Source organism: Mustela lutreola, chromosome 11 (genome assembly GCF_030435805.1).
Source record: "Mustela lutreola isolate mMusLut2 chromosome 11, mMusLut2.pri, whole genome shotgun sequence".
Taxonomy (NCBI): Eukaryota; Metazoa; Chordata; class Mammalia; order Carnivora; family Mustelidae; genus Mustela; species Mustela lutreola.
The window spans coordinates 65,551,069-65,575,502 of NC_081300.1; the positions used below are offsets into that span (position 1 = coordinate 65,551,069).

General features: G+C 56.7%; 2 protein-coding genes across 3 annotated transcripts in view; one reads left to right on the forward strand and one right to left on the reverse strand.

Annotated features, from left to right (window-relative positions):
- Nucleotides 1–24,434, forward strand: part of RSPH14 (radial spoke head 14 homolog) — a 79,967-nt gene that overhangs the window by 44,628 nt on the left and 10,905 nt on the right. The window lies entirely within an intron of this gene.
- GNAZ (G protein subunit alpha z) overlaps nt 1–24,434 on the reverse strand; it is a 52,132-nt gene that overhangs the window by 27,175 nt on the left and 523 nt on the right. For both annotated transcript variants that reach the window (XM_059139235.1, XM_059139236.1), the window contains exon 2: nt 2,175–3,356. In XM_059139235.1, the coding sequence (XP_058995218.1) occupies nt 2,175–2,897 (723 nt within the window). In that variant the 5' untranslated portion in view covers nt 2,898–3,356. The remainder of the gene's footprint in view (nt 1–2,174; nt 3,357–24,434) is intronic.

Sequence of the window (24,434 nt, forward strand, 5' to 3'; positions counted from 1 at the left end):
GAGAGCTGACCATGGGAGCACCGTGTGGCTGGCAGACCTGCCTTGGCACTGTTCTAGGGCCTCACCTGGGCACCTGACCCTGGTCTTGCATCCTGGCCAGGTCAGCCCCAAGCCGTCTGCCCAGAGCAATGCCTCATTGAAGAGCCCGACTTTGCCCATCGTCTGGGATGCTTCCTATGCCCAGAACCACACATGGCACTGAATTGAGTATAGGCAGAAGAATAAGAGGAGCTAGAAGCCCTAGAAACTGCATAGTGCTAGGGGCAAGGCCGCCCTGACCACAGGGAGCTGCAGGCTTGCCCTGCCCCATGGATGCAGTGTCCTCAGCCCAGACCCCTTACCCTGTCGCTGCCTGGCACAGCTCTGGAGAGACCCCTGGATGCACACAGGGCAGATGAGGGGAGCCCTGCTTCCTATCTCCATGACTACTTGAAGCTGTTTATTTCCCCTCCTCCAAGAGGCTGGACTTCCTTGGAAACCTGACAAAAGCCAAAGACCCTCTCTCTGTCCAGAAAAGCGCTCAGACACCCAGCACAGTGGCCAAAGCCTGCAGCTACCCACAGGCTTTCTTGGGGCTGCAGGCTCAAGTAAGACTCCTGGATAAACCCAAAGAATAAAGCCACCACCTGCCTTAGAAAAGACTGAGTGAAGGACCAAGCCTCTTCCTTGCCATCGCCTGGTCCCTTGAACCCTGGAGGCTAACCCTGCCCCCCATTTCCCAGCATGGTGGGTCCCCCACCATGACCATCATCATCCCAACCCCTGCTAGCCCACCGCCTCTCCAAGCTGCTGGCACCCACAGTCCTACACCACTTACAGCTACTTGCAGACTCCTGTTTGCCCCCATGCCCCTCACCCCCAGGATCAAAGGCCTCTTAAGGGCAGATTCCAGGTCTCTGCTCAGTGTTCCTGCCTGGCACAAAGCTTCCTCCACAGGGCAGCCTGGGTGGGGCAGCTCAGGCCTCCCCCATGCTATCCAGCTGCTCAGCCCCTACCACCACTCCTGGGCACCCAAGGACACTATGGTGCCTTGTGACCTGGACCTTCTGGTTGAGGGCTGAGCTTGCATCGTGTGGCCACCCCCTCCTTGCCAGCGGATTAGCTTCCTTCCCTGCCTAGCAGCTCCCCCTTGAGCCCCCACTGGCTCAGCACCAACCCTCGTTGCCCCTTGGCCCTTCCTTGCACTGCCCCCACTCTCTGGGGCATCCACCTACCACCTGCCTTTGACCTCCTCCTCCACATAGTAGTCCTTAGCTAGGGCTGAGGGCCTGAGAGACTCCCCACACCCACCCAACCCCTGGGGAATAAACCTCAGAAACAGTTCTGAACCCTGTCACCACCAGACTCCCAGGATCCATTTGGGCTTGTGGGGTTGTGGTTGCAGTTCCCAGGACCCAGCACAGTGCCTGGGATTGGTAGAAGTTCTGTGCATTTAATGAACTGCTACATGGACCGACACCTGAATGCCTGGCCTGGGCCCTGTTCCCACTCCTGTGTGGCAGAGCTGTCAACCTCCCTCCCAGCCTCCAAGGTTACTCCCCCAATGCACCTTGCACCTGACTGCCCCCCCCCAACCTCATGGGAAACAAAGCTCCTCACAGGGCCCAGCTTCCCCTTTCTCCTCCTCAGTGAGCCTTCCTTGACACTCAGGTGTCCAAGGGCCCCTCCTCTGGGCTCTAAGCAACTTGCCCTTGCAGCTAAGGAGCAGGCCCCACTCAGCAGAGGGCGGCCTCCATGCCCTGAGTATTTTAGGCATGAGGTATGGGCTTCTTGTGGCACTGATGTCAGGCCACCTGGGTACCTTGGGGTCTCTGAGCCCCTTGTCAGCAGCTGGGTGAGGGCACCCCTACCTGGTAGAGCCTGAGGGTATGGTGATTGATACTCAGAGGGCATTCAGAGCGCTGAGGGCCTGCCGGGGCCCCGAGGTCAGAGTGGGACCTGTCCATGCTAGGGTAGCCACTGAGAGAGCTGACAGCAGGCGCTACCCCAAGGTCCTTGAGTGCCCATGATGGCCACCACGCCCCACACCATGCTCCCTGGACAGTTCCTCACCACCATGGCTCCCCCTCTGACTGCAGCCTCTCCGGCCGTGCTGGCCCATACTCTCAAGCCCACCCACTTCCAAGGAGCCAGCAGTGGCAGCAACAAGTAGAGGAAAAGCCTGGCACACTCACCGTCTGGTTGTCCTCGTAGAGCTTCAGGTCATAGCCACTAAGCTCCACACAGAAGATGATGGCTGTGACGCCCTCGAAACAGTGGATCCATTTTTTGCGCTCCGACCTCTGCCCGCCCACATCTACCATCTTGAAGGTGAGCTCCTTGAAGGTGAACTTGTTCTCCACGATGCCCGTGGTCATGTCCCGGGAGCGCAGAATGTCCTCAACTGTGGGGATGTAGTCGGGCGCGGCGATGCGCTCCAGGTCGTTCAGGTAGTAGGCGGCGTTGTCTTCCAGGTGGTACTCGCTGGAACGGCCAAAGCAGGCCTGCGCCCCAGGGTCGGCCCACAGCCTCCGCATGACGCCCAGCAGCTCCGGGGTGATCTCGCCCTTGCTCTCGGCGGGGCCCGTGAGCGCGAAGAGCTGGACGGCGTCGTAGGCACGATCCGGGTTGTGGAAGTCGATCTTGAGGGCGGCCAGGGCACGGATGATGCGCGTCAGCGAGTCGATGGCGTTGTAGATGATGAGGGGCTTGTACTCCTTGCAGGCTTCCAGATTGAAGCCCCCGCTGTGGATGATCTTCATCTGCTTCACGATGGTGCTCTTGCCAGAGTTGCTGGTGCCCAGCAGGAGCAGCTTGATCTCACGGCGCTGCCTCTGGCTCTCTGAGCGCAGATGGCGGTCAATTCTCCGGGACCGCCGTGCTGCCTCTTTCTCCTCTGAGCTTTGCCGACATCCCATGGTCCGGCAGCGGCGGGCCCAGATGCAGAGCACGGGACGGGGTGCCTCTCCCTGTCGCCACCAAGCAGGGAACGCTGAGATGCGAGCCAGGTGTGCCCGGCAGACAGAGCCCTGCTGCCCTCGAGGTGCTCAGCGTGGGTGGGGGGGCAAGGCCATGCCACACTGCAGCCCCTGCCCCAGCACCTCTTCTCCAGCTGGCATGGTGATCGCCTGGGGGAAGGAGGTGGCCGGGCCCTCCCTCTAGGGCCACTCCACCTGCCCAGGCCACCGTGGGACCCGACGGGCCACAGTCATTCCCTGTCCTCCTGGTGGTAGGAAGCTGTACTCTAGCGTTTGCCTAGGTTGCTGCCGTCGGGCTGCTGGTTGCTGCGGCGGGGCTGCTAAGCGTGGCTGCAAGGCCAGCCACCAGTGCCGCGGGTGCTCCCTGCGGCCCCCCTGCCTTGGGCATCCGCCCTTCACCTGCCAACACAGAGAAGAGGGTGAGCCTCCTCCCACCACAGGCTGGGTGGTAAAGGGAGACCTCGGACCTCATTGGGAAGCAGCCCAGAGAACAGTGAATCAAACCCCCTCCCTTCTTCGGACCTCTGCTGAGTTGCGCCCAAACCCACAGCGAAACAAATGTGCCTGAGAGCCATGCCCCGCACCCCTCCTGTGAGCCAGTGTGCCCGGAGCCTAGTGCTTGAGGAGAGCGTGCCCAGAGCCATACGAGGACTTTAACCTTAGTGTTTTCGGAGTGAGGGAGTGAGCCTGGGGCCCTGCCGCCCCTCCCTGCCCACTGGACCCGGCCAACCTCACCCTCTCAGAGCCTCAGTCTCTGGGTCTGGTGGTGGTTAGGATTCAATACAACGATCCAACTGTGATGGCCTTCCCCCACCTCCCTCACTCTCTCCTATAGCTGCAGGGGCTGTACCCACATGTGCCACAGCATCAATGGGGCTTGGCTCCTCCTTGGTTTATGGTGGGGTCCCATGCCAGGGTAACTGGGTAATCCCCCTTAGCACCTCTCGTGGGACCTGGGTCATTCCTGCTCTCTCTCAAGGCAGGACATTCACAAGGAGAAGGCTGGCTAGTGCTGGTGTAAGCAGATAGGCAAGGAGCAGAGCAAGGCAGAGGCCCCGAGCTGGGAGCCCACAGGGTGGACAGAAGCCTGGCTCCTGGTGGGTGAGGTAGCAGTGCGGGAGGGGAGGGGAGGCATGGGCAGGGTGGGCTGAGTTGGGGTAGCAGGGGCTATGGGGTGCAGGGCAGCACCCAGGTGTGGGAGGCAAGCCAGCACAGAGTATATCTGAGGGCACTGGGAATCGCTGAGTCCAAGGCAAGGCAAGAGGGCAGTCCACAGGTTCCGAGGTCCCAGGCTGTGTCTTTCATGTCCGTGCTCCCACACTGATGGTCAATAAGGAACAGCTGTGCTCACACCCTGGGCAGGGTGTCAGCACCTCAGCACCCAGCTCTCAGCTACAAGCTCTTCCCAGGCCTCTCCCAATGACCTATGAGCCGCTGGGCCAAGGCCCTCCCCACTAGGGCAGACCCAGAGCTCAGGCTCTGCCCCCACCTGGCAGCCTGCCCCACACAACTCTTGCCTCCTTCCTGCAGCCTCTGCCCCGGCCTGGCTGTCTCTGGCAGCCTCCTCATTCTGCTGTAGGCAGTCTTCATCCCTCCCCTCTAAAGCCCCCACCTGCCTCATGGAAGGCCCGGATGGGAAGGACCCAAGGCCAACAGACACTGAGAGCCAGGGGCCTCATCTCGTTTCCTCAACCGTCCATGCTCCCAGCTGGCCTCTGTGCCTGTCAGGCCCAGCAGTTCTGCTCTGAAGCAGGCCCTGAGGCCTGTTCTTTCCCTGGACCCACCTGCCTCCATGGCCAGGGGGCCAGCAAGCACCTCTCATGCTACCTTTCCCCCTCAGTCGAACCTTCATGTGCATGCAGAGCACTGGATGATGAGTCTCATCCCAGCTGTGTGGCCTGTGCACTTGACTCCACATTACAGAACCTATCCCTCACCAGTCTCGAGCATCTCTTAGGGGTAGAACATTCAGTGCAGGGCCTGGAACCCAGCCAGGGGTAGCCAGTACCCCAGTGTCCTCATCACCTGTGATTGTCCCTTAGAACCAAGCATGGCCTGTGTGCTCAGCCCTCGTCCCCTGGGGCCTGGGAGCCGTGCAGTATCCTGCACACCACAGGCACGCAGTAAGCACAGGTGGAGAGAGGCTTAGGCATGAAGAAGCTGAGGAACTCTGCCCTTCATCCACAGTCCCACTGGGCTGTGAGTGGGGGACATGACCGCCATGTACCTGCCATGTGAGCAGAGGTCAGGGAAGGAATTCAAGCAGCAGTGAGTTCTAGGTTGTGGGATCACAAGGGTCTTTTTATTTTTTCTTCCTCTTCTTTGCATTTTACCCTATTTCGTATCTTCTTGAATGAACTTTTATTCTAAGAGAGGTTTGTTTGTTTGTTTTTTTAGATTTTATTTATTTATTTATCAGGGATAGAGGGAGAGAGAGCGAGTGAGCACAGGCAGACAGAGAGGCAGGCAGAGGCAGAGGGAGAAGCAGGCTCCCTGCAGAGCAAGGAGCCCGATGTGGGACTCGATCCCAGGACACCGGCATCATGACCTGAGCTGAAGGCAGCCGCCTAACCAACTAAGCCACCCAGGCGTCCTTCTAAGAGAGGTTTGTAAACAAGTATCAGGGCATTAACAAGGCCCTGTCTCTCATGCCACCCAGGCTTGCCTCTCTCCATCCTGGACTATGAGAGTGTGGAACAGGGACCTGGTGGCTGCTCCCTGGGTCCTGCTGATGAGCCGGCAGGCCCTCAGGTGTAGAAAGGAGTCCAAAATCCCGCAGCTGCCCAGGGCGCCTGGGGACCCCCCTGCCAGTGCCCTCCCTCCTGAAGGCAAGGCCAGCCATGCTGGTGGTGCCCCATGTTGTCACTATTGTTTTCCTTAATTTGTGTTTGAGTATCTGAGGTCTACTCAGGCCCCAAGTGGCCAGTTTTCCCTGGGCTGGTCAGTGATAGGGACAAAGGTCACACCTGAAGTGGCAGGTTCCTACCACCGTTCGCAAGACAAGCAGCAACCAGGCACCTAGACAAGCAGCAACCAGGCACCAAGTCTACATGCCTCGAGGCACCCTGAAGTGACCTAACTCTTAGGAAATAGTCTAGCCCAAAGAGGTGACACGGCCTGGGGTTGTGCCGGAAGTCCCCTGCCTCCATGTGGAGTTACACCCAAACGGACCAAAACACCGGCCACATCCTCCCAGTGCCATGCATGATGGCCCTGTGGCCAGATTCTTTTTAAACCCAAATCCTTCCCCTTGCAGCTTGGGCCTGAGGAGCCTGCCAAGCTGAGCACAGGACTGTCCTCCAGAGGGCTGTCTTGGCCAGCTGGGGCTGCTGCTCCTCAGTGGCCCCTTGCCTTGCTCCTGTACTGGAACCCAACCTTATCTTCACAGGTCAGCTCACGAGTGCCTGCCACCCCACCAGCAGGGCACTCTGTCCCCACCTGTAGCCTGTGCCTCTCTCCTCTGTGCCCTCCCTTTCTCTGGTTTCTCCTGCCAGGCTGGGGTTTCCTTAGAACAATGGTGATGCCCTTACCGAACACCAAATACAAAAATTAACTTAAAATGGATCAAATACTTAAATGTAAGACCAAAACTATAGCAATCTGAGGAGAAAGCATAGGTCAAGAGCTGCATTGTATTGCATTTAACGATGGTCTCTTGGATATGACACCAAAGGTCATAGACATGAAAAGGAAAAAAGAGACAAACCGGACTGCGTAAAAATTACAAAATTTTGTGCAAAAAAGGCAAAAGGCACTATCAACAGTAAAAAGGCAAATACAGGCTGGAAGCAAATACTTGCAAATAAAATAAATTTAAAAAATAAACAAAATTAAATAAAAAATAAAGGGTTAATATCTATAATATACAGAGAAGTAAACCTCAGCAGCAGAACAAATGACCTGACTGGAGATTGGGTGAAGGACTTGAATGCACATTTCTCCGAAGAAGATAAACACATGGCCAGTAAGTGCATGAAAAGATGCTAGGTAACACTGACTGTCGGGGCAGTGAAGATCAAAACCACAGTAAGACACCACCACACACCCAGAAGGATGAGTACTATATTTTTAAAACAACAACAACAACAACAACAAGAAAAGGATGAACAAAAATTGGCTCCCTTACATACTGTTGGTAGAAATACAAAGTGGTACAGCTGCTACGGAAAATAGGAGGGTGGTTCTTCCTCAAAAAAACCCCTAAAAATAGAATTACCAGCAATTCCACTTCGGGTATACCCCAAGAGAATGGAAATCAGGGTCTTGGAGAGATTTTTGTACACCTGTGTTCACAGCAGCACTAACTACGACAGCTAAGAGGTGACAGCAACCCCAGCGCCAGCTGACAGATGAGTGGACACGTAAAGCACACTCACAAAGGAATATTATTCAGCCTTAAAAAGGAAGGACACCTGCTACAACAGGGATGACCCTTGAGGATTTCACACTCGGTGAAAGAAGCCAGTCACAAAAGGACCAATACTATCATTCCATGTCTAGGAGGTCCTTAGAGTTGTCAAATTCATAGAGACAGATGGTTTCACAGCATTATTAATGTATTTAAAACCATGGAACTGCAAACTTAAAAATGGCTAAAATGGTAAGTTTTATGTCTATTTTAACTCCAAAAAAAAAAGTCTTCTGGGTAAGCTACCCCCAAAATAAAAAGAGTGAGGAGGCCATGTGGTACAAGAGAAAGAGGCAGGCCCCCTGCCTGGTCTTGGCTTTCCCCAACCAGTGGAGGGCCACTTGGGGACCACATCATCCATTCTGTGGACTGGAATGCCTAACTAATGGCCCCCAGCTGGTACCAAGATTCGCCCACCTGGTCTTCAGTCCAAAGCCCCCCTGTCCAAGGAGGTGTGATTTGCGTTTTGGGGAGGTACGCGCTCCACAACCCCAAGGCCGAGAGCGGGGCTTCTGAGAATCAGGAGAGCAGTTTGGGGGCAGTGGGTGGGCAGCCTGGGGCTGGCCATGTGGTCCTTGACCAGTGTAGCCACAAGGCAATGTGGGAGTAAAGGGGAAGGAAACACAGTCAGGAGGTGATTGTGTGCATCAGCCCAAGTCCAAGAACTTCTGCCATCTGCATGGGGCAGCCACCAACACTCACATCTGAGGTGGGTCCCTCTTTTAGAGGCACCCTCTTCATTCAGGTCACCAGAACCAAACAAGCAGAAGGCCCACTCAGAATTCTTCCTACAGCTCTGCAGGGCTCAGCTATGTCCCAGGGCATATCAGTCTCTATGCCTTGGAACTGGTGGCAGGAACTGGGCTGTGCACAGATACAGGGAGGGGAGGCCTGTGAACAAGTGTCTGTGCCAAGGTCCAAAAGGGACCTCAGTTTATTCCCATTCTGAGGCCTGGCTTCTTTGCCTTTATGTGAGCTTCCTGCCAGTCCTCTCTCAGTCTGATCCAGGGCTTTAGGGGGCCTCCTCAAACTCCCTAGTCAGCCCAGGGAAAAAGGACCAAGGGCTGGATGACCACATTGTTTCCTGGTTTGATAACTGCTCATGGGTCCCCAGTGCCTGATACCCACAGTCCCCTTACCACAGGGTCTGGCTGGAAATTACTGAGGCTTCTGGGTCTGGCTTCTGGGTCTGACTGGAAATTACTGAGGAATGGGTGAGTGAAAGACTGTACCAGGCAGAGGAAGGTCATGTGCAAAGGCCCTGTGGGCAAGGGGAGAGAGAGACCATGGTGTGAATGGGGAGCTGAAGGAAGGTCAGAGTGGCTGGACAGAAAGGAGAAAGTCACAGTTGAGAGGAGGAGGCAAGGTTGGTCAGGGGCACCCACTGTGTGGGTGCATGGTTATGACCATGTGGTTGAGTGTGTGTGTGTGTGTGTGTGTGTGTGTGTGTTTATGTGTGTCTGGGGTCACACACAGGCAGATGTGTCTGTTCGCAGGACCGTGTATGTGCGTGTGCACTGATCCAGGCATGCGCCTGTGTGCAGGTCCACGGACATGTGTGGTAATGTGTAAGTGCGTGCACGTGCCTGTGTGCAGCTACCTGTGGCATGCAGGGAACAGAGGACATACCACATACAGAGGGCCACAGCGTGAAGCCAGTGAGGTGCATGAGAGGGGCCAAGGGGAGGAGCCGGCGTTCCTTACCATTTAGCAGAGTTGGGCCTTTGAGCCTGGCACCTGGGCTGGGGCGGGGGGCACTGCCGAATGAAGCAAAGACCCATGCCTGAGTTTACACAGGTGGAGGGAGGTGAGAATTAGATCAAAGGCAGCAAATGATCTGTGATGGAGAAGGGAGCCAAGCTGCACATAAGTAGGGTTGGGGGTGCTGTGGTAAAGGTTGCTGGTCCATGAAGTGGGCAGGGCCTGCTCCCTGACAGGTAATAGAGCAGATGGTGAGGGGAGTGGAACTGCCGTTCCAAAGGTGAAAATGTGCTAGGCCAGTCTAAGGGACAGGAAGGAAGGTGGATAGATGGTGTCATATGTGAGGGGCTGGCAGTAGAAGGTCACTGTCTGAGCTCCAGCTTTTTCTCTGAGAGAGCTGGATGCCAGCCAGGGTTTGAATGAAGAGTGCCCTATATGTGAATCAAACAGGATGGACTCCTGCGTGCAGCTATCCAGGTGACAGGGCAGCGGCGCGGGCACGGGCTAGGGGCAGGGGACACACAGGCTGTATGGTAGATGGTGTCTGGCGACAGAGTGGTGGTAGGGTTCAGGGCACCCTGGGGTCTGGCTAGCAGGCTGGGAATGGGGCCATTCTGGGAGAGGAGACGCTGGGAAGAAGCGGCAGGCATGCCATGGTGGGCTCTGCTCCGTTAGGGCCCCTCCCAGGTCTCCCTAACTTACCTACTCACTTGCCTATTACGTAAAGGCTGGCAGGGTGCAAACCCCAAACCCAGAGTCTATTGAGGGGCCCCTCAACAGAAAGCTGCCCACAGCCTCAAGGCCAGACACTTGGGCACACACACCACGTATTCTCTTTAAGACCTTCCCTGCCCTGCCCCCAGGCCCCCGATCCTGGTTCCTGCTCTCTGCCTGACAGGCTCAGCCCGTCCTCATGTCTCACTGCCCCCTTCCCCCAGACATGACCCTCTCCAGTCTCCACTCCCATCACAGATGCTAAGTAACAGCCCTGAGCCAGGGGCTGGGAGTAAGGTATTGCCTCCTCTCTGGGGCCTTTCCACACTGTGGCGCTCTGTACCCCGGATGCCCACCACATCAGGAGCCGGCTCTCCCCAGGTGCGCCCCACATGGCCTGGCACAGAGTCATGGCCACTACTGTCCTCAGTCATAGCTGAGTTAAGAACCTGGGCAGAGCAGGGCAGAGCCAGGCTGTGTGACACCAGCCCCCCACCTCGGGCCCTCCCCCGAGAGGAAAAGAGCCCAGAGTCAAGGTCACCAAGGGGTTGCTGCCCAAGCCAGGCTAAGCCAGAGGGTCGCCAGGGAGAGCAGACGGCTTATCAGCTTACAGGACTGGAGAAGGCCTGGCCTGGCAGGCGGGGCCGGCTCATCACCAGGCACCCACTTCCTTGGAGGGGGGTGGAAACAAGAAGCCAAGCCCCTCACTCTGTGGACTCCTCCCTACCCAAGGAAAGCCCACTCCACGCTGAGTCCCGGACCATCAGAAAGGGGTGAGCCAGGGAGGGGAGTTTGGCCCCACTGAGGAGGCAAGCCCGCAGCTAGACTGAACGGAGAGAGAGGCACAGTTGTGTCTGGTGTCCAAGCAGAGGCCACTCAGATGGCCAGCTGTGGGGCGGGGATGGGGGACACGGGTAGAACCCCAGAGGCAGAGGGCAGCCCAGGTTTCAGGGCCAGCAGGCAGGGTTAGACCACACATACCCAGGGCATGCACAGGCCCCAAGTCTTCCCTCACACACGCCCCCAGCCTGATGCTCCCTGGAGTGCTCAGCCCCCCTCAGTGTGAGGATCGTCAGTCTGAGGTCCTGGCCTTTCCACTGACCCAGAGCTGCCTGCCCATCGCCCCCTGGGGAGGCCAAGCATCAGCCTGCCTGGGCAGGGCTATGACTCAGCACTGCTGTCCCCTGGCCCCACCCACCACCCCAGCTTGCTCAGATACCTTCCGCTTTGGCAGCAGCAGCTCTCCCACCTGCCAGCTCCACCTTGGCACCGAGCAGCTGCTCTGTGGTGACCTGGAGCGGGAGGAGGGTGTCGGCCCATCCTCGGTATCTGTGACCTCAGGCTTTGCCGCATGTCAAGGCCCCTGGGCAGAGCAGGGAGGACCCTGCTCCAAGTCCCGGTAGGCCCATGGCTCGGCGTCTGCAGGCACTGGCAGGAGGACAGGCGCATTGGGGCCCACACACCTCTGCCGCTGAGCTTGGCTGGCCTCGGCTGGCAGGTCAGAAGGGGTTCCCATGGCCTCCTGGGGCCAAATTCACCCAGGCCATTCCTATTTTCTTCTTCTAGAGAGCGGGTCCCCCTCCCTGCCCTCCGGAACTCCCTGCGTCAGCTCCCACCGGAAAAGCCTCTGCCTGCACGGTCACTGATTATCAGTTTTCCTCCCCTCTTAGTAAGGAAATGGTTCCCACTGCCCTTTCATGCCTGGCGTCCTGGAATCTGGTGTTCTACTTTTCAGTTGACATTTGTCCTCCCTCTTTCCTGCCTGAGTGTCGTGCACTGGGTTCCTTCTCAGAGCCCAACCTGGACCTGCGGGGATCTTCTTGGCAGCTCCTCTGTGGTCTCGGATAAGCCAATGACCTTTCCGTGCCCAGTTCTTCTGCTGGGTCGGACTTCCCTTCCCTTCCAACTCCTCGCCTCTTCCTAGTCTGAACAGGGCGAGGCCCGAGCTAGGGCATCTGCCTCTCCAGCACCACTGTACCCACCCGCTAGCCCTCCACAGTATCAGTGGCCCCTTCTGTATGCCATACAGAGGTAGGAAGGAGGGTCTGAGGATCGGGGGATCTGAGCCTGCAGGGCTCAGCTTTCCCACCCTGGGGACCTCTGTTCCCCCCAGCACAGCCTGCTCACCCGCTCTCACTTAGCGTTGCTCTTTACGTTAACCTGCACTTTTTACTGAAATGGCTGTACTTTAAGAACGACTTCATATTCCTACTTAAGTGGAAAGCTGGAGTCACCACAGGCAGAAGTAACCTAAACTATGAGCTGGTGTCGCCGCGGCTTGCAGGGACGCTGCCTGTGGAAGGGCCTGCAGAGTTCTCGCTGTTTGTTAAACGACCAGGATTAGTGCACTGGAGGGTGCGAGAGTCACACTGGCACCAAACAGGGATTTTCTCCTTGAAGGAAAGGGATCGAGAGCAAAATGAAAAAGGATTACCCTCCTCACGGGGAGGCCGGGTGCTGCTCCCAGCTGTGGCCTCAGGCCACCTCATATGATGTGAGCATCACGGAACCTGAGCCCAGAGGTCCTCTACCCCGGGGGCAGAGGCAGTGGGGCTGGAGGGTCAGTACTGCATCCCTTGTCCTAACTCAGAGGCTGTCTGTCATCTCAGAAAAGGGTGCCATCCCCACCTGTTGCTCTCTCTTCTGCTTGGTTCCATTTGCCTGTTCATCAGGGCACCCCTTGCTGCTTCTCCTGTCACTAAATGGCCTAGCAAGAGGTGCACTGGGCATCTGCATCCAGGCCCTCTACCCTCAGATCCAGACGAGCAGTCAATCCGTTAACCACTGGGCCCCAAACAAGCACCACTGTGCCCTCTGGGAATCAAGCCTGGTGTGCAGAGGCTCTGCTCTGGACTTGGGGACATGGGTTGGGGAGGGGTGTAATAAGCTGAGTCTGTCCTGAGGAGTGCGTGTTCTGGCTGGGGGGACTGTGAGCATGTAAGTCTGCAAGGCTACTTCTGATAAAGGGACAGCACTATGGAGGCTAGGGGTGCGGAGTCATGTGGCAGGAAGGTCCAGGGAGGTGACACTGGATAAGACAGGATCATAAGAAGCTGCTGTTCTGTGAAGGTGGGAGGGGGGCCAGAGCAGGAGGCATGCAGGATGGGGATACCTAAGGGTATACTGCCCCAGGTGGTTGGTTAGGCCGCAGAAGACCCTGCCGAGCCTGGGCCCAGCTCAGAGCAGGCCCACCCAAGCCTCATCCTTCCCATGGTTTCCTAGGGAGTGGCTCAGTGATGGCTGCTGTGGCAGGGATTCCCGCCCCCAGGGGCCAGAAGGCAGAAACCGTCCTAACTGAGACCCTCTTTCTCCCATGGAAGTGCCTTTGGTGGGGGTAGAGGGGTGCATCAACCCACCCCAGACCTGTGGGCAGTCTGCTGCCACTCCCTGTGTGGGATGCTGGACATTGGGTTCTCCCGAAAGGCTGGCAAAGCAAGGCCAGCAAGTGAGGCTGAATGCACCACATCTCCCTCACACATTAGAGCTCGTGGGCCTGACCGACAGCACGTATGGCAGAATCTGGGTCGGCCCATTCCAAATGCCTGGATGGTTTTTGACACAACAACACATACTTCTGGATGAAAAAATCATATCTTCCTGAGGAGATAAAAGCCCCTGCTTGCCTTGATGCCAGTAATACTGGATGGGGACAGGGATATAACACCCTCCTAGGAGCTACCCTCTAGGGAAAACCTGGCTCCACACCCCATCTCTTTCTTCCTGTGACCCCTGCCAGAAGCCTGGTCCCCGCCTCCCTGGTTGTGTCTCCTGTTTCCCATGCCACAGTGCTCCACCCCACCCCACCCCACTGAAAACATCTCCCTCTGAGGCCAGGCAAGATCCTCTCTCCCTGGGAGGGCTCCCTGACCACTGCAGTGACAGGGGGCCCCCTTAGAGCCTGAAAGGCTCAGTGGTGACTTGCCACCTGGCCTTGTGTGATCTTGAGTGAAGTGTTGTGTGCCATTGGCTCAATGCTGGACTGGACTTCACCCAGGACTGGCCCTTCCTTGGCCTCTGGGCTGCTGGCAGGCCTGCACACACCTACCTTGAGCATACCCACCAAGCCCTTGGGTGGGTCTGGCCTCCTGCTCGAGGCCCACCTTACTCTCCCTCTCCCTCTCCCTCACCAGCTCTGTAAAGATGTGCAGAACAGATGGATGGGTAGATGGACGAAGACCAAAAATTACTGGTTCACAGCTCCAAAGCTTCCCAGAACTCCCTTCTGAGTGCGTTACCTCACATGACCTTGACTGGGGGCCTGCATGGAGGGTCTACTGCTGTCCCAAACTGGCCCTCTAGGACCCCAGCAGGGGACTTGGACCCCTCTGCCTGTGCCCACCCTTCCCAAGCTGTAGGCAAGATCCTCCAGAACCCTTCTGCCTTCCCCTCCTACCACCCCTGGCAATTTGCCCTGCCCCTTCCTGCCCTAGCCAGCTTGCGCCCCGCCCCCGCAAGCCTATCCTGATCATTTCTCTTCTTGCTGAAAATAAGACAGAAGCCCAGGCAGGGTGTAGGGGGAGACAGTGCATCTCTGCACCCTGGCCCTCCTGCCTGGTGTACCAGCATCTCCTGGTCTCCCTCAGGCTGAGGAACACCCAATTGCCTGCAAGTTACTCCTGGCCCTCTTCCCTGGGGTGGTCCTGAGGAAGGGGCTTCCAGGTTGGCCTGTCCAGGAGGGAGCTCTCCAGTGTGGTCAAGCAGCCCCTTCCCCAGCCCTTGTCTGTCACAGACAACCTTTCTAAGTAGAGGGACCTACCCCTCCCTGTTCTCTTGTCAACAACACCACCAACCCTATAGATAATTATATATACCATAATTATGGGTATATTTTTAAGATCTGTTAAGGACCAAAAGTTGTCACCAAAGTTGGGACTGCTGGCTGGTTGGCATATTGAAACACGATGTAAAGCAGGGAGTCATAAGAAATGATTCTGAACTTTAAGCATTTTAACTTAAAACAGAAAATCCTAAACTCCTCCCCCAATTTGGGGGGCAGGCCATCTTTTCTCAGAGCATAGGCTCACTTGCTGGAGTTGCTGTCACTGTTCCTTCTCAAACCACAGCATGCTACGGGTGACATCCAGTAGACTTTCTCCATGTGGCGTGTGGTGGCAAAGTAACCGGAACCTGAATCCTGGGTTATCATGGTTCTCTGTCCCCGTCTTACTGCTGTCTTGCCTACACCAAACCCAATCATAGCTTTTACCGAGGCTTTCCAGAGCATCCACTGAGTTTCCACAAAAGTTCCCCTTACGTTCATATTTCATCAGCTTGTACAGTATTCAAGGGCGCAGTCACAATGCCAAGTATGGATGGCACCCACAGGTTTGGGCCAGACACCACTGACTCTAAGCGGTGGGTGCCAAAGTGCAGGGCACATTCTCCAGTGAGCACAGAACACCCCTATTCATCCAATGAGTATTGGTGATGGGGGTAAGAGGGTTTCTGAGCACCATGCTTTCTATACAGTTTGTAAATGATCCATCATTTCATTTATCACAACAGCGTTTTTGAAAAACGGGAGCATGTGCACACGCGAGACACTTTGGAGCTGGGGAAACGTGGCTCCACACCGATGGGTTCTCTGGTGCCTCCCCACAGCCACCAGGGCCCTGGCTAGTGGGTTAGCTTATCCATGTCCGCCCAGCTGGCCCGACTGGCCTGGCACTGGCACCCTACAGGTGGGCTTCCCTTAAAAGTAGCCCCCCATTTCTTGGCCCCTTCCTAGCTCCCTGCTTATTTCAGAGCCAGAGGCAGGTAGACAGGAGAAGGACCGAGGTTGAGTGCGCCGTGTCCCCAGCTGCAGAGAGGCCCTGACAAATGGCTCTACCCCAGTGAGGCAGGCTCTTGGCCTCAGGGTACCGCTGAAGATGAGGAGGGAGGCCCTTCCCTGCGGCATCATACTGTCCCGTGGCTCCGGATGCCCACAGCGTGAAGGCTGACCAGATGAGATGTGATAGCGTGCCCTGAGGAACACTGACTCAGGAGGAAATCAGGCCAGAGATTTCTCTGGGCCAGGAGCAAATAAATAAATAAAAACAGAAAGGTTCAACATACAAGGGGGAAGGAGGCCCAGATGGGCAGGGAAGACACGTAGCCCTGAAAGTTGAGTGGAAGGGGTTGCTGCCTGGGGTGGAGCCTGGCTCCCTGTTTCTGTAGCGAAGGTAACTGGTGACTTTTGGTCAGGCCCAGAAGCACCTGGGTGGAGACTGATTTAACCTCACTGAGTCTCTTGCCCTGCAAGTTCCGGCCTCTGAGTGTGGTGGCCCAAGATCCCATCCTCCACCCTGGCTACCCCCCAGGCCAGACCCTCTTTGCTGAGGACTCTATGGGCCAGGCAAGTGCATAGCTCCTTCCCTGAGCCCCTCCTGCCACCCTGCAGCTCCTTTCTTGGCTTTCCCACCTGGAAGGTGAGCACTATCTCCCATCTGTTCCCGTTTTCACCTTGCCCTACTGCACCGTCTGCTTCCCCAGCCTCCTGAACGCATGCGAGCCTGCAGGCTGTGGGTCTGTGGCCCCTGCCCTCTTACCTTTGCCCAGCCACCCCTAGGAGTCTGCAAGCCAGCAGCAGCCTCTGACCTGTTGATGGGGTGCTCAAGAAGCAGAGCCTGAAATGGGGATTCTTGGGCCCATGACTGGTTGAGGGAGCAAGCTCAGGAGAGGGAGAGGCAGAATGGGGCCAGGGAGGGAACCAGGCAGAGGTGTGGTTTCAGATGCCTTTTTAGTGCAGCCTGATCCCTGGGCACTTTGGAGCCTGAATGAAATCAAGGCTGTCCCACCTCGAGGGATAGGGCAGAGCCTCCCAGGGCCCAAGGCAAGGGGTGCAGCCATGAGCAGGTAGGTAACACTGATGTGGTGGGGGACAGTGTGCCTGCAGGGAAGGGGATCTGAGGGCACCTGTGGCGTCTACCGCTTGCCTTCCCTCTGCCCACTCCGCTCCCTTTCTGACAGAATCCAGAGCCTCGGGTCAGGGCTGGCCTCAGGAGAGCCCTGTGTCTGCAAATAGCCACCTACCTCCCAGCCCCCAGCCTCTCACTGGAGACTGCTACAGTGACCTCTCAGACACCCCTTCTCTCTCCTGGCCCCGGCACTCTGCGCCCCCCAGCAGCCAGGGGGATCCTTGTCGTGTTACAAGGCAGAGAATCTATCTCTCCTATGCTCAAAACCTTCCCATGGCTGGCCACCTCAATTCTGAGCCAGAGTCTGGGGCCCCAGGGTGTGTGCTCCCCCCACTCCACCCTGCAGCACTAGCCCGCCTGCTGTCTCTCAAGTGTCATCCACACCTCAATTCAGGGCCTCTTCCCTCCCCCTAGAACACTCTTTGTCTAGAGAGCCAATCCATCCTTTCCCCAAATGGCGCAGAGGTGCCCTCCTGCCCATCCTATTTATGACTCCCCAAATGTCTCACAACACTGTATTTTCTAACATCGTGGCTGCATAACTCCCTTATCATATTTACTGCCCTCCCCTACTCACATTTACAGAATGCCAGCTTCACAGGGCAGGGGCTGTTGGTCTGTCACTGATGTGTCCCACACGCCCACAGGTACCTGACAGGGAGCAGGTGCTGAAAAATCCACCTCAGCCCTTTGTACTGAGTGAGGGAAGGGCCAACTCATCACTGGGAGGGGACAGCAGGGACTTCTGGGAAGTTTTCCAGAAAGGCCCTTGGCCTTCCCCCAGATGGACACCACAGATGTGTGGCCCCCTCCCATCTAGCCTTGGCCAACTCTGATACTGCTCTGCCTCTGAGCCACTGGCTCAGGATGTCCCTTCATCTACTAAACCTATCAGGACTGGGCTCCCATTGCTGCCATTGAAAGCTTGCCCCCATCCCGACTCTACCCCAACCTCAAGACCCTGAGATTCCCTCACAAGCCCTGGTCCCCGCTCTTGGCCTCCTCATCCAGCCCCAGCCTTGCTGTGCCAGTGACAAGCCAGAGCCTGGGGCTGCCGCTCACCCTCTGCCCCAGGCCTCAGCAGCTACAGCGGCCATTCCCTCCACACTCCCCCTACCAACACTGGTCCTCCATTCTTCACCTGCCACAGGAGAGCCCCAGAACAGCCAGCGAGACAGGACTACCACACACAAGGATGTAGGCCACAGAGGAGCTGAGCCCAGTTGAGGAGCTCGAGGGGCTGGGGCAGGGATGATGGGTGTGGCATGGCTGTGGGGCTTCCTGGAGGGGGCGGGTGGTGTTGGGGCACAGACAGCCCCGTCAGTGCTTCCACGCCCTCCTCCCTGCCATGGCGTGGGGCAGGGCTGGAGATGTGCATGCATACGTGCGTGGTGTTATCATAGAGGAAATCGATGCCTGGCACTGGCCCAGTGTTTAAGGGAAATGAATAGATTTTGGCCGAGGACAAAGAGAGTTTGATTAATCAAAAATTGGATAATGGAAGCAACACTCTAATTATTTTTCTTCCCAGCATTTTATCGAGAAATATGTTTGCACAGCATATCAGAGGTAACGGAGTGGGTGAGGGAGGGTGACCACGCTGGAGGAAGATCAGCTTGGAGACAGGGCCACTGCACCTCATATGTGCTGATGGGGCAGGCTGGTGGTCTGGATGGCTGGGGTCCTGGTGGTTACTTCACGGGGCCACAGGAAGCAAGAGGGGACATGAGGTACAGGCCAGAGGCTGCACACAGCTGGGACAGCCTGGTTGCAGAAGATAGGGTGGGTAGGGGTGCCTGCTGCCATGGAGGCCAGGGGGTGTAGAGGTAGGGTATTACTAGCTCAGGTCATCAGGACTTGATGGAGCCAGGGTGAAGGCTGTAGGTGTCAAGTCCTCTAACCCTTGGTCAAGGAGGGTCTTCAGAAGTCCCTCTGGGCAACTGGAGCAACTTCCCATGTTCGCCCTGGTGAAGCTGCGTGAGCCGCCCCATGGCTAAGGTTTGACACAACCACCTGACCCCACGGGATGGTCCCCTGACCCTCCTTTGTCACTCCCTCCTTATGCCTGCACTGTCCTCACTGCTACAACACCATTTTTGTGGTCACCTGGGGTCCTAATTCCAGGCAGCCTACTGCCTGTCCTACTGCCAGGATCTTGACTTGCTCTCTTAGGACAGCTTCCCATGGACATGCCACATGTCACGACCATTTGAAATGCCCATGTCTGACCAAGGCCTCATCCAGGCACACCCCAACACTACAGGGCCAGGTGTCAGCCAGAGGCCTCTGATTTCCAGTGGCAGGGACCTGTGTCTGTGATGGCAGTTTGAGAAGCTGGACAGCCACCTGTCTTGGCTTGGGAGTCAACCACAGTCGGGCCTCACTGGCGCCCAGCCAGTGGTGTCCTTCTGTAGGTGGTTTGTGTTTGTCCGTCAAACCTAAAGCCCGATCACACATTGGGGACCCAAAAGCATAACTGGGGAGTGGAGGACTAAGCTAGAGCAGTGGTTCTCCAGTGTGAGGGCTCCAGCCATCTGGGGGTGCCCAGCCTCTGCATGAATGTGGCACAAAAGCTCCTGTTCGCCCTGTCTCTTCACCAGTATTTACTTCCCCCTCCAAGGGTGATTTGCTGAGACCCTACTGTGGCAAGGCCAGGCTCTGGGGGCTCGATTGACAGTGGCAAACAGCAGACAGAGGTCTTGACCTCCTGGAGCTTACATTCAGATTCAGGAGAGATGGTAAACACAAATAAGACAGGTAGTAGGTGACGTCATGATGAATGCTAAGGGGGCAAATAGACGCAACCACCCACCGGGGAAAGCCACCCTATCTTCTCCCCATGTCTCCATCTCAACTGTGAGGACAAAACTGAGGTAGAATTCAGCCCCCTCTTGGAGAAACTGGTAGTAGAAGTGAGCCGAAGGCACCTGCCCGCTGTACTCCACAGCAGATCCTGCTGCTGTCCCAGTGAATGCTTATGTCTGGGCTCTGGGGGAAATGTGCACAATGAGCAGAGCCCACTGTCCTCTGCTCCAACACCACAGCCTTGACCTCCATGACCCAGAGTGGCATGGGGCCTTGCTGAGGGTGTTAGGGCTCAGGTCCCAGAAGCTGGTCTGCAGCATTCTGCATCCCAGGGGTTGGGGAAGGCTGTCAGTGGAGGCAGGGTCTCTTTCGGAAAGGTTTGCTCAAACCACTGTCCGTTCTGCCGGGAGAGCCACGGTCAGCCTGGACGAGCCCTCAGGGATGAGTGTGTTTCTGGTTAGAGGCTGCTGGAAGGAATGTGGGGCTTGACACTGTGAGGCCTCTCCCTGCACCGTGGTTTTTAACAGTCTTGCTTCTTAGCACTTTTTGATGGATTCTCCAGGGATGTCTCTAAGAGAGAGTTATACCTTAATTTAGAAGCAAATAACTTAAAACTCTGTGATGTAGCAGATTCCTTTGGAAAAGAGATGAACTCAAGGAAGCCACTGTTGTGTGAAGCCACCCGCCATGCTCACCTGGGTCCTTCCAACGGACTGCCCAGCCCTCAGCCCTCAAGTTGCGCCCCCTGCCCAAGGCCACAGGGGGTCAAGGGACAGAGAGGGCGGAAGCAACACTCACAGGAGGCCAGGGTGAGGTTCGCAGGCTGGCTCCGACTGACCCTAGTGGCCCCAAGTGCTAAACACAGCCCACATGCCCCCATGGCACTGCCCTCCCAGTGCCAATGCTCTGTTGTCTTGAAAGATTTAAAACTTAACAAGGGCCCCACAAATTATGTAGCTGGACCTACCCACCATGTTGCTTAGTCCACACGCACCCCACACATACCTCAGTGTTTGCCTCTAGAGACCCGCCCCCTTGGGAACATCCTCTTCCGCACTGCCCCCACCCCCCTTGGCAGCAACCTGTCCCCCATCATGTTGCCACCATGATAGTGCTTCTACCTTACTTGCTCATCCATCTTTCTAAATCTCTACTTTCTGGAAGCTCCTTCTCAGCGCATCTTCTCAGTGGTTAGGGCCTCGAGGCCTGACTCAGTCCCTCTAGACCAACTTACCCTTGATCTCCAAGTACCCTTGGCCAGTCCCACACACCTGGTGCCAAGGACTCCAGGTTTCTACCTCCAGCCTCGCTCTCTCCCCTTTGACCACCACATAACAGCCATGTCTACCAGGGTCTAAGCCAACTGCCAACTTCCCGCGTCTTCCTTCTCTGCCAATGCCACTGCCATCCCTCCAGAGCTGTCCTTGCCTCTTCTCCATCAGCAAGTCCTCCTTAAAATAAATCCTCAACCAACACTCTTCATGACCCCTACTGTTTCCACTGCCCTGTGTCAGCAGCCTCCTCCCCTCAATTGCTGTAACGGCCCCTCATGGCCCTCTGGTCTTGCCCCCATGCCCATCAGCCACACAGGTCTTTTAACAGTGGAAGTAGTTTGAATCTCTTCTCTGCTCCAAACCACCCCAGGGCTTCCTGCCTCACCAGGGCCTGCAGAGTCCTACCTGAGCCACTCCATAAACCACCCCACCCTATGGGGCTCTGGCTACCTGGCTTTCTGGTGGGGCCCCCAGCAGCTCCAGTGCCTTGGCACCTGCCCTCTCCCTCCGGATGCTCCCCCCCATCAGTCACAGCTCACCTGCTGCTCTCCATGGTACTATGCCAATGGCCCCTCCACACAGCGGCCCCCTGACCCTCCCTCCCTGTACTCTCTTCTTTAGTTCTCTTCATGACACCTACCTTACCTGGCAGTCAGTCACACAGGTGTTGTGCAAGCCTCCCTGAGTTTCCATGAGGGCAGACACTGTGTCTGTCCTGCTCCTTACCTTACCCCGTGCCTGGCACAGCACCTAGCACCCGGCAGGTTCTGGTAAATATTACCCAAAGGAATGAATGTATGCACGAACCATTTCCGTCACCTCGGGCTCTGGACAGAGGGCTGACATCTCCTGTGTGTTCCAGGAGTGGTCAGACAGTCCCTGTGGTTAGTTCCTGTGAGTTTACTCCTGTGAAGCATCTCCCCTGCCAGTGTGGACCTGTGTAAAGGGGCGAAATCCACAGGGAGGACCTACGTAGGGACTGGTACAGGGACCAGGCAGGGAACTCTCGGCTCTGTTGATGAATGAAGACAAAGGAACTTAGTCAGGATAGGGGTGACAGGGCCAGGGCCTGACCCATGTCTTTGGAGGCCTTGACTGGAGGCTCTCCCCTCCCCCAGGGGAGTCTGGGCCTTCCCATGTCATTCCCCGGTCTGCCTAAGCTGTATCAGGCCACCACTGTGGGGCTTGTCCTCAGCATCTGCCCTGATGCCTCTATCCATTTCCTTTTGCCCTCTTTCCTGCCAACCACAGTGCCTGCTGGCCTGCGCCTGGAGGCTCAGTTACCCCAGGTTTCCTTCCTGGGGTTGTGGGAGAGCAGTGTGCTAATCTACCTCTTCCAGAGTTCCTGCAAGCCCTGCTATAGTCAGCAGCAATGAGAATGCCCTAGGGCCACATGTCATTTTAGGTCTTCTGAGGGCTGGCAAGGGGACAGTACAGGGCTACCTCATCCTCGCATCCAGGGAAGGAAGGCACAGTACACACTGTCATCACATGTGTGTACCCATGAGAAAACCACACAGCTAGGTTGAGGCTGCTGAGGCCACACCCTGAGTGTCAGGCCAGCCTTCCCACCATGCTGTTCTCTATCCCATTAGAGTCCTACAGGGGGTCTGGGTAGCCTTGCCAAGTCCACCTGGTTACCCAGAAGTTCCTGGAACCACCCTAGAAGCTCCTGAGATCTGGACCAAGGAATTCCTGAGATTCCAGGAAACAGAAGAGCTGAGAAGTTGGGGTCAAAGGGAGGGATTCACTCTGTGTCCCAAATCTAGAATCCCAAAGCAGGTGCCCAGAATGTGGCCTGGCAACAGGGACAAGAGTGAAGCGGCTCTGTCCCTCTTGGCCTGGTCCGTGCCCCTACGGGGACAGGCAGGCCCTGCTTTCACCACAGCAACAGGAGCCTTGGTGAAAAGACTAAAGTAGGTGTGTGTTTGGGGGCTGGGGGATTGGCTACACAGATAAGTAATAAACAGCCCTTTCAGAGGGAGAGTGAAAACATCCCTGGGAGCAAGCAAGCAAGCAGATCTAGGGTGGGAAGTGATACTGGCCTTCCAAGGGAGAGAGACTATGTCTTATTCACCTCCTGTTGCAGAAGATCGACGTCTGTTAGAGGAACACACCAGAGTTTTAAATCAAATGTCAGAGTCTTATCCCCGGAGCATGAGGAATGCTGAAGCCACACCACTTCATCCCATGAGATCAGCCCCTAACTGGAGGTTCTCAAGCCTCTTTGATTACTATTCACAAACATCCACGCCCCAAAGGGGCAGAGTCACCAGCTAAATCTCATTCTCCATCCTGGCTAGGAAGTGGGCCAGGCTGGTTAATCCAGTACCCTGACCCTCTCCATGAGGCAAGGTGCCTGGAAGGGGAGTCCTAGGCTGCAAGGAGCCTAGAACTGGAGTCTTTCAAGCTCTTCCCAGGCCCACACCAGCCCCTAGGTCACAGAGCTGCTCCTCTTTACAGGTGAAGAAACTGTGGCCTCCATCAAATAGCCACTGCTAACAAGAAATGGGATGTTCCATTTCCCCAGCTCCGTCAGCCCCTGGGCATCTCCCACCAACCCTTCCCGCCATACCATCTGTGCTTTCCCAAGCACATCTTATGCTCCTGCCAGACCTAACTGCCTGAGTGCCCTCTTTGCGCTTTGGTCCATTTTCTCCTCTCTGTCCATAGTGCCCACCCCAGCTGTGCTCACATCCTTCAAGCTCTAGTTCAAATGTCACTTTGCCCATAAGCCTGTCTAACTCCAGCCCAGGTCATCTCTGAGGTCCCTCCAGAGGCCACCAGCATCCACGCTCAGGTTTGGGTTATCTGAGCAGAGATGTTTCTCCTCTGTGGGGTGGTGAGTCAGTCCTGGGAGGGCAGGCCCAGTCCACTCCCACCTCAGCGCCAGGCTCTGGGGGAGCAAATGCTCAGTAAATATTTGTTTAATTGAATTTGGCCAAGAAGCCTCCTCCAGACAGAACCCAAGGCAGCAGGAGTGAGTCCCCAGGGCAGGGAAATCACTTGGGCAGGAGGGAGCCCATCAGGGGCTGGGCTGCCTCACCAAAACAGGCAGACCTCGCCTACCAGGCGGGTCCTTAAATCCTGAGACAGGGACTCCAGGGAACCCTGGTCGCAGCACTGCCTTCCCATCCTCTTCTCTCTTGTGACAGAGAACCCCAATTCTTGGCCTAGGCGGATTCCTGCCATCATCACCTAGGCAGGCTCAGCACCGCCCTGCAGACAGAGCCCCCTTGGATCTCCCGCAGGATATGGAGCCCCAGCTCAGAGGCCCTTACATCTCTCCCCCCAACACCCCCTAACACCCCCACCGCCTTTTAAGGGAAAAAAATATTGAGCCAGGAACATATCACAATCGCAGCAGGTCGATACTCATCTCTTGCTCTAAATGCCTCCAAGGAACCTGTTCTCTACAAGACCGATGACGGAAAACTGCGAGCCACTCGGCCCCGGGCCCAGGCCTCCGGGGCCCTCTCCTCCGTTTCAGCCAAGGCCACGCGTCGGCGCTCCAGCCGCCCAGGGTCGCCTCCTCCCCGCTCCCCTGGGAGAGAGACCCCGCCTCAGAGCCTCTCCTGCAGGTCGTCTGGCCCCGTCTCCGCAACCGCGGCTGTTCTGGGCGGGGGGGGGGGGGGGGGGAGGGGGGGGCGACACGGCATCCCTGGCAGCCCCTGCC